A 12,828-nucleotide genomic window follows, 5' to 3' on the forward strand; every position below is an offset into this window, starting at 1 on the left:
AACCTGGGCGGGTGGGGGAGGAGGGGGAGGGTGGGGCAGGGTCACTGAATATTTAAAAGTTAGAATGCCACGTGTCCAGGCTAGTTCAGGCCTGTATTAGGATGGCCAGCCAGAGTGAAGTAATAATAACGTGGCCTTTTAGAAACCAAAGGAGGTTTGTCTAAAACCCATCTTCTCTAAAAGATGCCCCGACCAAACCAGGGCTGTGGAGTGCCAGCTTTCCAGGCAGGGGGTGCGCGTGTGGGCCAATGCGGGCCCTCGGAAGCAACAGCACCCAGAGCTGGTGAAGGACACCTCCTCCCAGCTCCAGCGTCCTGTGTGGAGGGAGCAGCAGGTGAGCCGGGAGAACCACCCCTCCCTCAGGGCTCCACCCCGCACCGGCCTCTGTGGTCTGTCTCCGGTTCTGCACGTGACCTTCTGGCTGTTCTGCTTTGATTTACTCTCACTTATAAAAAGGATGTTATAAGAAACACCAGCTCTAACCATGAAAAAAATGATTTCTCCTAGGAGTTTTATAAAAATCAAACTTCATTCTTTTTTAAAAATCCTCACAGGAGGATATTTCTTCCATTGATTTTTAGAGAGAGTGGACAGGAGGGAGGGAGGGAGGAAGGGAGAAAGGGGGGATATAACCTACAACTCAGGTATGTGCCCTTGACTGGGAATCAAACCTGAGATCCTTTGGGCACAGGCTGGCACTCCAACTACTGAACCCCACCACCAGCCAGGGCGAACTTTACTGTGAATCAAGAAAAGATAACTCCTGGACAGCCTTCTCTTATTATCCCCGCCCCCCCCCAATTTTCTAAAAATAAAGACATTGCACAAGTCTGGAGTTTTACATGAAGCAACTACTTCGAATGTACCCTTTAAGATACAGTAGTCATCACAATTATTTTTGGAAAGCTGAGTAGGTCAAGAATACCTAAAATAACCTGGTTTCTATTTAAAACGCCCGACTGCTTTGCCATTTAGTAGGAGAGAAAGATTACTTGAAAGAATTATTCAAAATGCAGACGTTGCTAACGTGTGTATCTCACAGGAGCTGGCGGTGACGACCCCAAAGCACAAAGAAATAGACTTCCTTCCACAGGAATGTGAACACAGCCGAGTCCTGGAGGAACAGCTCACACCCGTGGGAGACAGGCCCCTCCTGACTCCAGGAAAGCATGGGAACTGTCAATCACCTGTCAAATCCAAATGAAATAAGAAAGTCCATTTTAAAGGGACATTACAGCCCGGCTGGTGTGGCTCCGTGGTTGGGCATCTGTATCTATGAACCAGGAGGTCAGGGTTTGATTCCTGGTCAGGGCACATGCCTGGGTTGCCGGACTCGATCCCCAGTGTAGGGTGTGCAGGTGGAGTCGATCAATGATTCTAATCATTGATGTTTCTACCTCTCTCTCCCTTCCTCTCTGAAGTCAATAAAAAAAAATAAAAATAAAAGAAAGGGACATTACAGGCCACAATCTCAAATGTTCTAACCCAGCGGTTCTGTATTTAAAGGTTCTGGCCCTTTAAATACAGTTCCTCGTGTTGTGACCCAACCATAAAATTATTTTCGTTGCTGCTTCATAACTGTAATGTTGCTACTGTTATGAATCGCAATGTAAATATGTGATATGCAGGATGGTCTTAGGCGACCCCTGTGAAAGGTTCTTTCGACCCCCAAAGGGGTCTCGACCCACAGGTTGAGAACCGCTGTAAATCTAACCGAAGGAATTCCACAGACAAGAGGAATTTAATTCCGCTTCGGAGGGTGGCCACGAGGAAAAGTCATTCTGGCAAAAGGTGAGCCACGTGTATGGGCTGGAAGCAGACATCAGGGCACCAACCAGCCGGACAGAAGCTGTCAGGAGGCAATTCATTCCCAACATTCCAAAAAGAAGGTCCCTACCAAGTGACTTAAACAAAAACACTGCCGTTGTTATGTGTTGTTCCCAGTGCCCCAGGAAATGAAAGGAGTGTCCATTTCCCAGAAGCCCACGGGGCACAGGAGCCTGGGGGAGGCTGCGCTCACGGAGAGCAGAGAAGGGGATTCAGGGGAAACGGGGTTGCCCAGGAGGAGCTCACTAGCTAGTGTGTGTGCATGTGCGTGTGTGTGCGCGTGTGCATATGTGCGCATGTGTGTGCATGCATGTGTGTGTGCATGTGCGCATGTGTGTGCGTGTGCGCGTGCATGTGTGTGTGCGCGCGTGTGCATATGTGCGCATGTGTGTGCGCGTGCATGTGTGCGTGTGTGTGTGTGTGTGTGGGTGGGGGGGGCAAGGATAAACCTCAGGGCTCTGAGCTCCTCAGGGAGGGCCCAGCTCTGAGCCTGGCATGCGGCCCAGCCTCAGGTGTAAGGTGAGCACTGAGAAGGGGCGGGGAGTTAGCCAACGCCTCCCAAGGGCACCCACGGGAGGGCGGGGTTTCTTGCAACCGAACTCTGTTCCAGAGAATCTGGATGAACAACTATTCTCATTCCTCGGCCCCCCGAGCATTTACTGGTCACCGACAACTGTCCCCTCTGGGCCGCACGTCACCGACATCAAGGAGAACACTGCCCTGCCCCGCGGGGTGACTGTCCACGCTGTGGCTGTGGCTGGGGCTGCGGCTGTGGCGCTCTTTTTTTGCATGTGGGTCCCTGTCAGTATCAGAGCAGTGCGGCGGCCCGGGGAGGGGCCGACCAGGAGACCGACCCTCTCGCACACCCACCTTTGGTAGGTCCTTTCCTGCTGAGCACGGCCTGCTGCTCCTCCGTGATGTTCAGCCGCCGCACCACGTCGGCCAGGGCCGACTTCAGCAGCTGGATGTCGTCCTCTTGCATCTGGACCCGCTGCTCCAGGGAGGCGATGCGGTCCGTCACCTCCATGCTACTTGCCGCGGAGGCGCTGTCATCTGAACCCAAGGAAAGGAGCAAGTGAGTCTCACGTGCACCCCAGGGAAGCCAGCCCGGCACACACGCCCAGCCCAGCCGTCGCTGCAACAGAGTAATTAAACCCAAAGGCGGCGGCCTCCCTGCAGAATCACCTGGAGCCTTTAAACAAAAGGCTGCACTTCCTTCTACTAGTCTCCCTCCACCTTGGGAGTGCTCCTCATTGTTTATTTATTTATTATTTTTAATCCTCACCTGAGGATATGTTTTCATTGATTTTTGGAGAGATAGGAAAGGAGAAACATCGATGTGAGGGAGAAACATGGGTTAGCTCCCATATGTGCCCCAACCAGGAATCGAACCTGCAACCTTTTGGTGTACGGGATGATGCTCCCACCACCTGAGCAACCCAGCCAGGGTAGGGCTTCTCATGTTTTAGACTGTGTTGTAACTGCTACTGTATTTTCTAGATGCAGGCCGCCTTATCTCTTCCATGATATCAGAGGACCTCGGAGGTAGCGGGGTATGGGAACCTGTCTACTTCAACTTCCCACACATGGCCCAATCCACGCACGGTCTCCCAGCTTTGGCCCCAACAATGCACAGGTAAGTCAGATAGTCACGAGGCCACACCACCCATCGGGCAAGACCTTTAGGGACTGGCTACGCTGACCAAGCAGTATGAGGGGTCATCTGTGCGGCGTGCGTACCCGTAGGACCATGGTAACCACATTTTCTTGTACGGAATCGCTGGTCCCCATTCCTCCTCCAGGGGCACCAGGCCCTGCGTGATCTTCCCGCCTCCCTGACCCCGTTTATGTCGGTCTCCCCTTGGGCACCACGCTGTGGCCGTGCTGACCTCCCTCCCGCCTGCGGGCTTCTGTATCTGCTGCTGCCTTTGCCTGAAACATTTCTCAACCAGCTTTTCCCATAATCAAAGTCCTCGATCTTTGTGTCTCCACTCAAGTGGGAGCCCTTCAGAGAACCTTTTTAACAGCCTTACCTACGCTGCCACTTGGCAATACGTCAACCTTATCTCTTGCTTCAGAGCGTCACTGCAAACTCTGACTGCTCCTGTGCCTACTCACTGTCTCCGTCTCCGAGCTAAAATGTGCACATCAGAGTCGCTCTGCTTCCAGGTACAACAGACCCTGCTGGACAGCACCCGCTGCAGAAAGCAAGTATGAAGCCTGGAAACACACACAACAGCTTCCTGAAGGTTCTAGAAGCGGGCCCCGCAGCACAGACACTCTGATGGGGGTTTACATGCGCTTGGCGGAGGCAGATGGACAACGACGCAAGTAAATTCCCTCATCTGTGGCGTTCAGCCAGAGCCAGGTGCACGTATGCATGGAGCCACTATAACGCGAGTGTTCACTTCTCTAGAGTCAGTGCCTAGATTGCGAGGTCACATGGTAATAAGTATACGTTTAACTTTATAAGAAACTGCAAAACTGTTTTCCAGGGAGGCCATACCATTATGTGTGCCCACCAGCCATGTAGCAGAGCTTCCTTTGCCCTATATTCTCACTGCCTGTGGTTTTGTCAGTATTTTATATTCTAACCATTCCCACAGGTGTGTAGTGAAATCTCACTGTGGGTTTCATTTGCATCTTCCTAATGGCTATTGACATTGAACATATTTTCCGAGGCCTGTTTGTTCTCCGTCTCAGACTTGGTGCTCGTGAGAACGTAGCCAAACGCCTCTTCCTTCTTAAAGTGATGTCATGGGTCCAGGTAGCACCTACATCACCTCTGGTTCCACAGGCAGAAAGAGGACCTTGAGGCTCTGCCCTTACTCTGGATCTTCAGGTGGCTCCTGTGGCTACGACTTTTAAGTTGAATTACCGTCTTACGGTAAAAAGTGGCACAAAAAGATCTCCCAGTAACCTGGCTGTTTCATTGTATTCAAAGGGCGAGGGAAGTGCACTCTGTTCTCCATTCCCAGGACTGTCTCGTTACCTAGAGATGAACACAGCTCTTGGCCCTGCAGGTCTGGTGCTGTGAAGACCTGCGGCTGCCTGAGTGAGTCCCGGAAGTCCAAGGGGCTATCAGTTTTAAAAGGTTCACTTAGAATCTGCCCTTCACCTTGAGATGTTCCTACTTCCTTCTCTCTTCACTTGAAACAAGAACAGCAGCCCTTTATTCCCACTGTGCCTGACGCTTCGCCTCTCGGTGTCTCTCCAGGCCACACAGCATCCTCCCATCGCCCGGTGACACTGGAGAAGCGTCCACCTCATCTCGACTCACGCAGCAGAAAGCGACAGGCTGGGGACCAGTGGAAGGCTCGGCTCTTCCCACTGTATCGCGTGGTCCACCCAATGACGGGCATTCATTCCAGTGGGACTTGCATGGTACTAAGTAAAATATGCATCATTTTACCTTTTCCAAAATATCAGACAAATTTTTTTTGGGGGGGGGGAATCTTATTACAGGGGTTTAGTATTTTAGAACCAGTCAGGTGAGCAGGGAGGAATGACAGCCTTTCACTCAGCAACCTGCAGGTAGACTTCTCATGATAGCTGCTTTCCATGGTGGCACTGTTAGCGGAAAAGCTGTGTTCCACTGTCACACCTGGACCATCCTGAAACAGAGAGGCCGTGTGGGGAGGCCCTACCTCCTCTGCTGGGTCAGGGTCTGGACCGGCCCCTCGGATGTGCAGCTCTGAGCCCCTGCCCTGGCTGGGGGGCTGCCGCTGCCTCTCTCCTAAGATTCCTTGTTCTCCCCTGATCGTGTGGGTCAGTCAGGAACCCCGAGCTTTGTTCGTCCCTGGGCTGGACCTGCCACGTGAGCGTCAGCCCTGAGATTCATCACAGAAAATCACAAGAACGGACCCTACCCAGCGGTCCACCTGTCTTGACGGCTACCGTTCATGCGCCTGACTGTCAAGGGATCCTGCAACAGCCCTCGGCTGGAGTGGATTCGGCCTCTGCCTGCTGATAACAGGAACTTCAGCAGAGCCTCTTGAACCTGTGTGTGTGTGTGTGGAGGGGGGGGGGGGGAGTGGTAAGATCTTTTCTGAGTCTTCGGTTGTAAAACTGGAGACCAGGAGAAACACATACATCGCCTTGAGGAGCAACACGTGACTATGCTGAATTCAGATGACATGATGTGGTTTAAAGATAACACATTTTTTGTTCAATTCAATAAAATGTTATTGAGCATCCTTCTGGGCCAGACCTTGTGCCGGCAATACAGTGACCATGCAACCTTCTAAACTGTAGGGCGCTCAGTCTGCCAGGGAGAGACTGGCCCACAGATAACCAGCCCAGAAACAGAGGACCCAATGAGAGCGACCGCACAGCCCCCACCGGCCCGACCACCAGCTCGGCAAGAAGGCCGGCTCCAAATATAACACGAGGGCCAGAGAAACCCAGACCAGAACACAGGTGCGGGAGGAAGAGCAGGATTTCAGGTGAGCTTCTGAGTTTCAATGAATGAAGCAAGAATAAGAACAATCACAGAAAGAACAGCCTGGACATTCTCGAGTTGAGTATGTAGGAAACAATGACTTTATTTTGAAATATACTCCCTTTTCATTTTTGCCTGACAAAGACCTCCCAAGGAAGCCTGGGAGCCTCCAAAGTCTTTGGAGTGTCCTTTTAATACCACGCGCATACATGTGCATACACACAAATGCACACACACCACACACATGAGCACATGCACACACACGCACTCACATACACGTATGCACACACGTACACACACACCTCTACCTCTGCAGAAGTTATCTTGCTTCTTGTTTCTGTGAGAAACTACAAGACCCAGGTACTTCAAGGCTGTTCAACCCTTTTCCCCGCGGTCTTAAAGCAAACACGGGATCCTGCCTGCAGTTGAGCAGAAAAGCGGCCCCCAGTGACGTGGACACAACATGCTTTACAACGTGGCCTCTGCGCTGGGCCCAGTGGCACCGGGAGCACAGGCAGGAAGGGCGCATCCAGCGTCTGGGATAGCTGGGATGACAGGAAAAAGACTACAGCCTTTCAGCAGCACTCCTAGCAAGTCCGGCAGGTTGCCAAGTCCTAACCATAGAAGGAAAGATGAAAATTATGGAGGTGGGGGAGGGGCGAGCAGTCAAAATAATGCGCGTGAGCGTAGGACTTGGAAGAGATCTGGCGCTGTGGTCCCAATTCTATTTTACAGGGAGACCAACGATCGCAACATTCGCCCGTTACATCTCTAGATAAGATGTCATCCATGGGCTCCTAAACTGACTTAACAGAAAGTCACCTAAAAAGGTAGCTTTAAGAAGAGGTTATTTGCTACATCGTTTCAAAACCTCTCAGCAGGAAGAACATGAGCCTTGGCTGGTGCGGCTCAGCTGGCTGGAGCATCGGCCTGTGCACCGAAGACTCTTGGATTCCACTCCCAGGCAGGGCACACACCTGGGTTCCCCAGAGGCAATGGATTGATGTTTTGTTCTCACATTGATGTTTCTCTCTCTCTATCACTTCCTTTCTCTCTCTCTCTCTCTCTCAAATCAGTAAAAATATATCCTCAGGTACGGATTTTGAAAAAATAATAAAATAAAAGCTATTATTATATTAGATTTTTCTATTAATTTCCATTAGTATAAAATGTTTCTGTTTGAAGTACTATACAGTCACATTATCATAGCACTGACCGTCTTCTAGACCAGTGGTCGCCAACGGGTGGTCCATGGACCACTGGTGGTCCATGAGGTCTGAAAGGTTGGCGACCGCTGTTCTAGACTGAACAGTTCGGATTAGTTTCAGACAATATCCCCTCGCATGAAAGTTTGTCCTTTGATAGTTGAGATGAAAACTCTTGCCCGGCTGGTGTGGCTCAGTGGTTGAGCATCAACCCATGAACCAGGAGGTCACGGTTCAATTCCAGGTCAGGGCACATGCCCAGGTTATGGGCTTGATCCTCAGTAGGGGGTGTGCAGGAGGCAGCTGATCAATGATTCTCTCTTATCATTGATGTTTCTATCTCTCTCTCCCTCTCCTTTTCTCTCTTTGAAACCTGAAATCAATAAAAGACATACTTAAAAAAATCAGTGCATGTGTCCTCAGCTAGTGACCACATCTTAAAAATAAAAATCAGAAAAGAATAGTTCAAATGTTAAAAATCCACCAATGGGGCTAACGCCAGGTAACTGGTTCTCCAGGAAAAAACTTCCTAACACTCACTGATGCCCGTGGGCCGTCTTCAGGATAATCCAGTAGGTACGTGGCTCATGGCAGACAGGAACCCTGAAGACACCTGGCTTCTCGTGTACAGCTCACCTGTTAGGTTCCTATCAAAAAAGTGGGGCTGCCACAGGCTAAGGTTAGACCCTAAAGCAGTGATGGCGAACCTTTTGAGCTCGGCGTGTCAGCATTTTGAAAAACCTAACTTAACTCTGGTGCCGTGTCACATATAGAAATTTTTTGATATTTGCAACCATAGTAAAACAAAGATTTGTATTTTTGATATTTATTTTATATATTTAAATGCCATTTAACAAAGAAAAATCAACCAAAAAAATGAGTTTGCGTGTCACCTCTGACACGCATGTCATAGGTTCGCCATCACTGCCCTAAAGGCAGGTCCGAGTCCTAACCTCCCACCACCCACATCCCTTTTTAGTGGTGGTTGTTATGGTAAAACTTTTTCTCGGCTTTTCTCGTTGACATTGTGTAACTACTTCTTAAAAAGTGCCATCAACTTCTGCTTCTAGCCAAGATGCAGTGACAGCTGCCCTACGTGAAACAGCTACAATGAAAACTACATGACACAGACAGGCAGGGACAGCGATCGCTCCCAGGTGGTGAGCAGGAGAGGAGACCCCGAGGCAGCTCCCAGGAAGTGATGTGGGGAGGGGACCCCCTAAGTTGGGGAGACCGAGCTGGAAGCCCAGAAACCCACCAGGACTAGAGTTCGCGGGACAGAGGACTGAAGAGGAGGGGCTGCAAAGAGGGGAAACTTCGGGAATGAGCCTTCAGCTGAGAACTGACCAGCAGGGATGCGGGAGGACATTCCCCAGAGCGGGGAAGAACTATCTGAAGAGAACAGACAGCAGGGCTCACCCAGCGCTGGGCAGAGTCCCTGCCACCACCAGCCTGAGTGGAGACCACAGAACACACAGGCTGGGGAGAGAACTCGGAGCATTTCACACGAGGCCGAACGCTGGTCCCCTGACAAAGCTGCTTCCAAGTAACTCAACCACAGCCTAGAACTGAGCTCAGGAGTGCTTATAGGAATACTAGGGGCCCGTGCACGAAAATTCGTGCAAGGGTAGGCCTTCCTTCCCCCGGCTGCCAGCACCGGCTTCCCTTTGGCACCCGGGACCCGGGCTTCCCTCCTCCAGCCCCCGGCAGGCACCCGGGACTCGGGCTGCTTCCCTCTGCCCTGGCTTCGTCCAGAAGGACATCTGGAATGACGCCTGGAAGGACATCTGGTCTAATTAGCATATTACCCTTTTATTATTATAGATAAAAAGATCTGGCTCCCAACAAGGTAAAATTCACAATGCCTGGTACTCAATAACAATGGCCAGGCAGGAAAATATGACCCATAGTCAGGAACAGAATCAAGCAAGCAAGACTAACCCAGAAATGACACAGATAATAAAATGATTAGACAAGGAAAAGTAGACAGTTATTTTAACTGTATTATGTATGTTAAAGAAGCCTGGGAAAGGCTGAGTATGTAAGGTAGAGGTATGAAAGTATGTGTGTATTTATTTTACATATATACCATGTTTCATATTATGTATTTATATTACATATTCTGCATTTTATGTGACATTTATTTACATATATTTATGTTATATGTGCATATTACATAATTTTTAAAGTCAAGCTTCTAGAAAACAACAATGCACTGGATGAGATTAACTGAAAAGATAAGTGAACATAAAGAAACAGCAATAGAAACTATTCATATGAAATACTGAGAGAAAACAGATATGAGAGAGAGAGAGAGAGAGAAAGAGAGAGAATGAATGAATGAATGAATATGAATAAGACTAGAGCACCAGGGAGTTCGTAAGTCAACCTCAAGAGTCCTAATATCTATATAACTCAAGCCCCAAAGGGGAGGAGAGAGAGTAGAATTTAAAAAATCATTAGAAAAATAATGGCTGGAAATTTTTCAAATTTGAAGGAAGTGATAAATCCACAGATTGAGAAGTTCAATGAATCCCAAGCACAAGAAACATGAAGAAAATTTCACCAAGGCAGAGCGGAATCAAGCTGCTTCGGACCAGGGTAAAGAGATAACCTGGCGAACTAGGGGCGCAGAACCCCCTCACTTACTTCACGATGAGAAACGTGCTTTCCCCTGAGAACGGAGCGAGGCGAGGAGGCCGCCTCTCATCGCCCCTGTTCGACCTCTACTGGAAGTCCCGCTGGTGCAAGAAGACAGGAAAAGTAAAATACACAAACTGGGAAAGAAGAAATAAAACTGCAGATGACACAGTTATCTATGTAGAAAACTCCAAAGAACAGATGAGAAAAACCCCTAGAATAAGTGATTATAACAAGGTTGTACGATACAAGGTTAATATACAACAGTCAACTGCTTTCCTATGTGCCAGCAACGAACAATTTGAAATTAAAAACACACCACCATTTGCAATAACACACACAAAAAAAGAAAGAAAAATACATAGGTATAAATCCAACAACATATGTATAGGATGTGCATGCAGCTAACTATAAAATTATGATAAAAGAAATAAACAAAATGTGTTAAGGATCTGCCCTGGGCAGGTAGCTCAGTTGGTTAGAGCTTTGTCCTAATACGCCAAGGCTGTGGGTTTGATCCCCAGTCAGGGCACATACAAGCAGCAACCAATGAATGCAGGAATACGTGGAACAACAAATCCTTGTTTCTCTCTCTCATTCTCCCTCCCTTTCTTTCTCTCAAAATCAATTTTTAAAAAATGTGTACAAGATCTATATACAGAAAACTATACAATCGTGATGAAAGAATTAAAAAAGATCTGAAGGAATGGAGAGATATTTTTTCGTTCATGGATTAGGAGTCCAACTATTGTTATGTTAATTCTTCCCAACTTAATCTGTAGAGTCAACACAATCCCAATCACACCCCAGCAAGCTATTTGGTGAATACTGACCAACGGATTCCAGAGTTTCCATGGGAAGGCCAAGTCCCAGAATAGCCAACACAATGCTGAGCGAGGGCGACAACTCTGAGAAATGACACTCCCCACACATTGAGTCAGCTAACCTCCGACAAAAGAGCAGAGGCAAGTCGAGGGAGGAAGGACAGTATTTTCAACAAGTGGCACCGGGACAATCAGACATCCATAGACACAGACCTTACAACGTTCACAAAAATGAACTCAGATGGCATAGCATGGAAGATCAGGAAGCGTTTTGAACTGAATGAGCGTGAAAACACAGCATATCAAAATTTGCGGGATGCGGCTAAAACAGTTCTTAGAATTTTAAAGCACTAAACACCCAGAATAGAAAAGAAGAAAGGAGAAGGAAGAGGAGGAGGTGAAGGAAAATTACCTGAGCTCCTACCTTAAGAAACGTAGAGTAAGCCAAAGAGAGGAGGTGCTACACAGCAGAGCAGAAACCAATGACACGGACAGAGGATAGGGGCAATCAAGCCAAAAGGTAGTTCTTCACAAAGCAAGTAAAATGGACAAACCTGCATCCAAATTAATCAGGAAAATGAAAGAGAAAGGACACAAAATACCAGCATCCAGAATAAGAGGTGACAGCACTACTGACCTACAGATCCTAAAAGGACAGGGAGTACTAAGAAACGCTCTATGTCAATAACACACTAATTCTTGGAAAAACAAGATCTACTCAAGTTCATGCAAGAGTAAATAACCTAAATTGCTTTATTAAAATTTTTGAATTTGTGGTTAATTTTTCCCCCCACAAAAAAATCCCCTAGACCCAGATAACTTCACTGGTGGATTCTACCAAACATTTTGGGAAGAAATAATACCACTCTACACAGACTTCTTCCAGATAACTGGAGAGGAGGGAATATTTCTCAGCTCATCTATGAAAGTCAGCCTTACTTTAATGCCAAAATCAGACAAATATATTGCAAAAACAGTGTTGGTTAGCACCTGGACCTGTGATACACTGTGTGGGAGAGTAAGTGGAACACCGTGGGAGTGCACGCGGTATACTGTGTGGGAGTGTATGCGGTACACTGCGTGGGAGTTATGTGTTATACTGTGTGGGGATGTATGTGGGACTATACATGGTGCAACCACTTTGGGAAACAGTTTGCACAGTTCACCCACGTTTCGGTCCAACCATTCTACTCCTATGCATTTACCCAAGAGAAATGAAACCACATGTTCATGCACAGACCTGGACACAAGTGGTCAAAGCGACTTGACTTGTAATGGCCCCAAACTGGAAACAGCCCAAATGTCTATCAACAAATAAATGCATAAACAAACCGGGGTATGTCCACACCATGGAGATCCTGCTGAGTAATAAACACATTTCACATGGGTACACGCAACGACATGGGTGAGTCTTAAAATAATTACGCTGAGTGGAATAAGCCAGGGAACAGAGTCCGTGCTGTGCGACTCCATTTACAGGAAATGGCACAGGCGCAGACCAAGCTGTGGGTGGTGAAGGGGCACAGAGAACCCTCAGAGGAGGACGACCACGTCACTGTTGTGATAGTGGCTGTGGTTTCAGGGGTACATGCGTATGTCAAACGTACCAACTTGTTCACTTAGTAGGTCCCGATTGCTGTATGTCAACAATACTCCAGAGAGCTTTTTAAAAAGGGAGAGGAAAGCAGAACAAAACCCACACAAAAAACACCAAATATACATGTGTAAATTATTTCAGAAAATCTACGTGTCACAAGATATCAAAAACTCTTCTTCATTAAATGTGACAGGATACAAAAAAAAGGAAAATACTTAGTTTATAGAATTTTTTTCTTAATAGACCTTAAAAATATTTTAAATCAAGGCCAGTGCTACATATTAGCAAAACTTT

The 12,828-nt window shown here is 47.9% G+C and overlaps 1 protein-coding gene across 1 annotated transcript in view; it reads right to left on the reverse strand.

Annotated features, from left to right (window-relative positions):
- Positions 1-12,828, reverse strand: part of EML1 (echinoderm microtubule associated protein like 1) — a 153,560-nt gene that overhangs the window by 60,990 nt on the left and 79,742 nt on the right. Inside the window, exon 3 of the mRNA XM_005877879.2 lies at positions 2,698-2,880. Coding sequence (XP_005877941.1) covers positions 2,698-2,854 — 157 coding nt within the window. The 5' untranslated portion in view covers positions 2,855-2,880. The remainder of the gene's footprint in view (positions 1-2,697; positions 2,881-12,828) is intronic.

Source organism: Myotis brandtii, unplaced genomic scaffold, assembly GCF_000412655.1.
Source record: "Myotis brandtii unplaced genomic scaffold, ASM41265v1 scaffold535, whole genome shotgun sequence".
Lineage (NCBI taxonomy): Eukaryota > Metazoa > Chordata > Mammalia > Chiroptera > Vespertilionidae > Myotis > Myotis brandtii.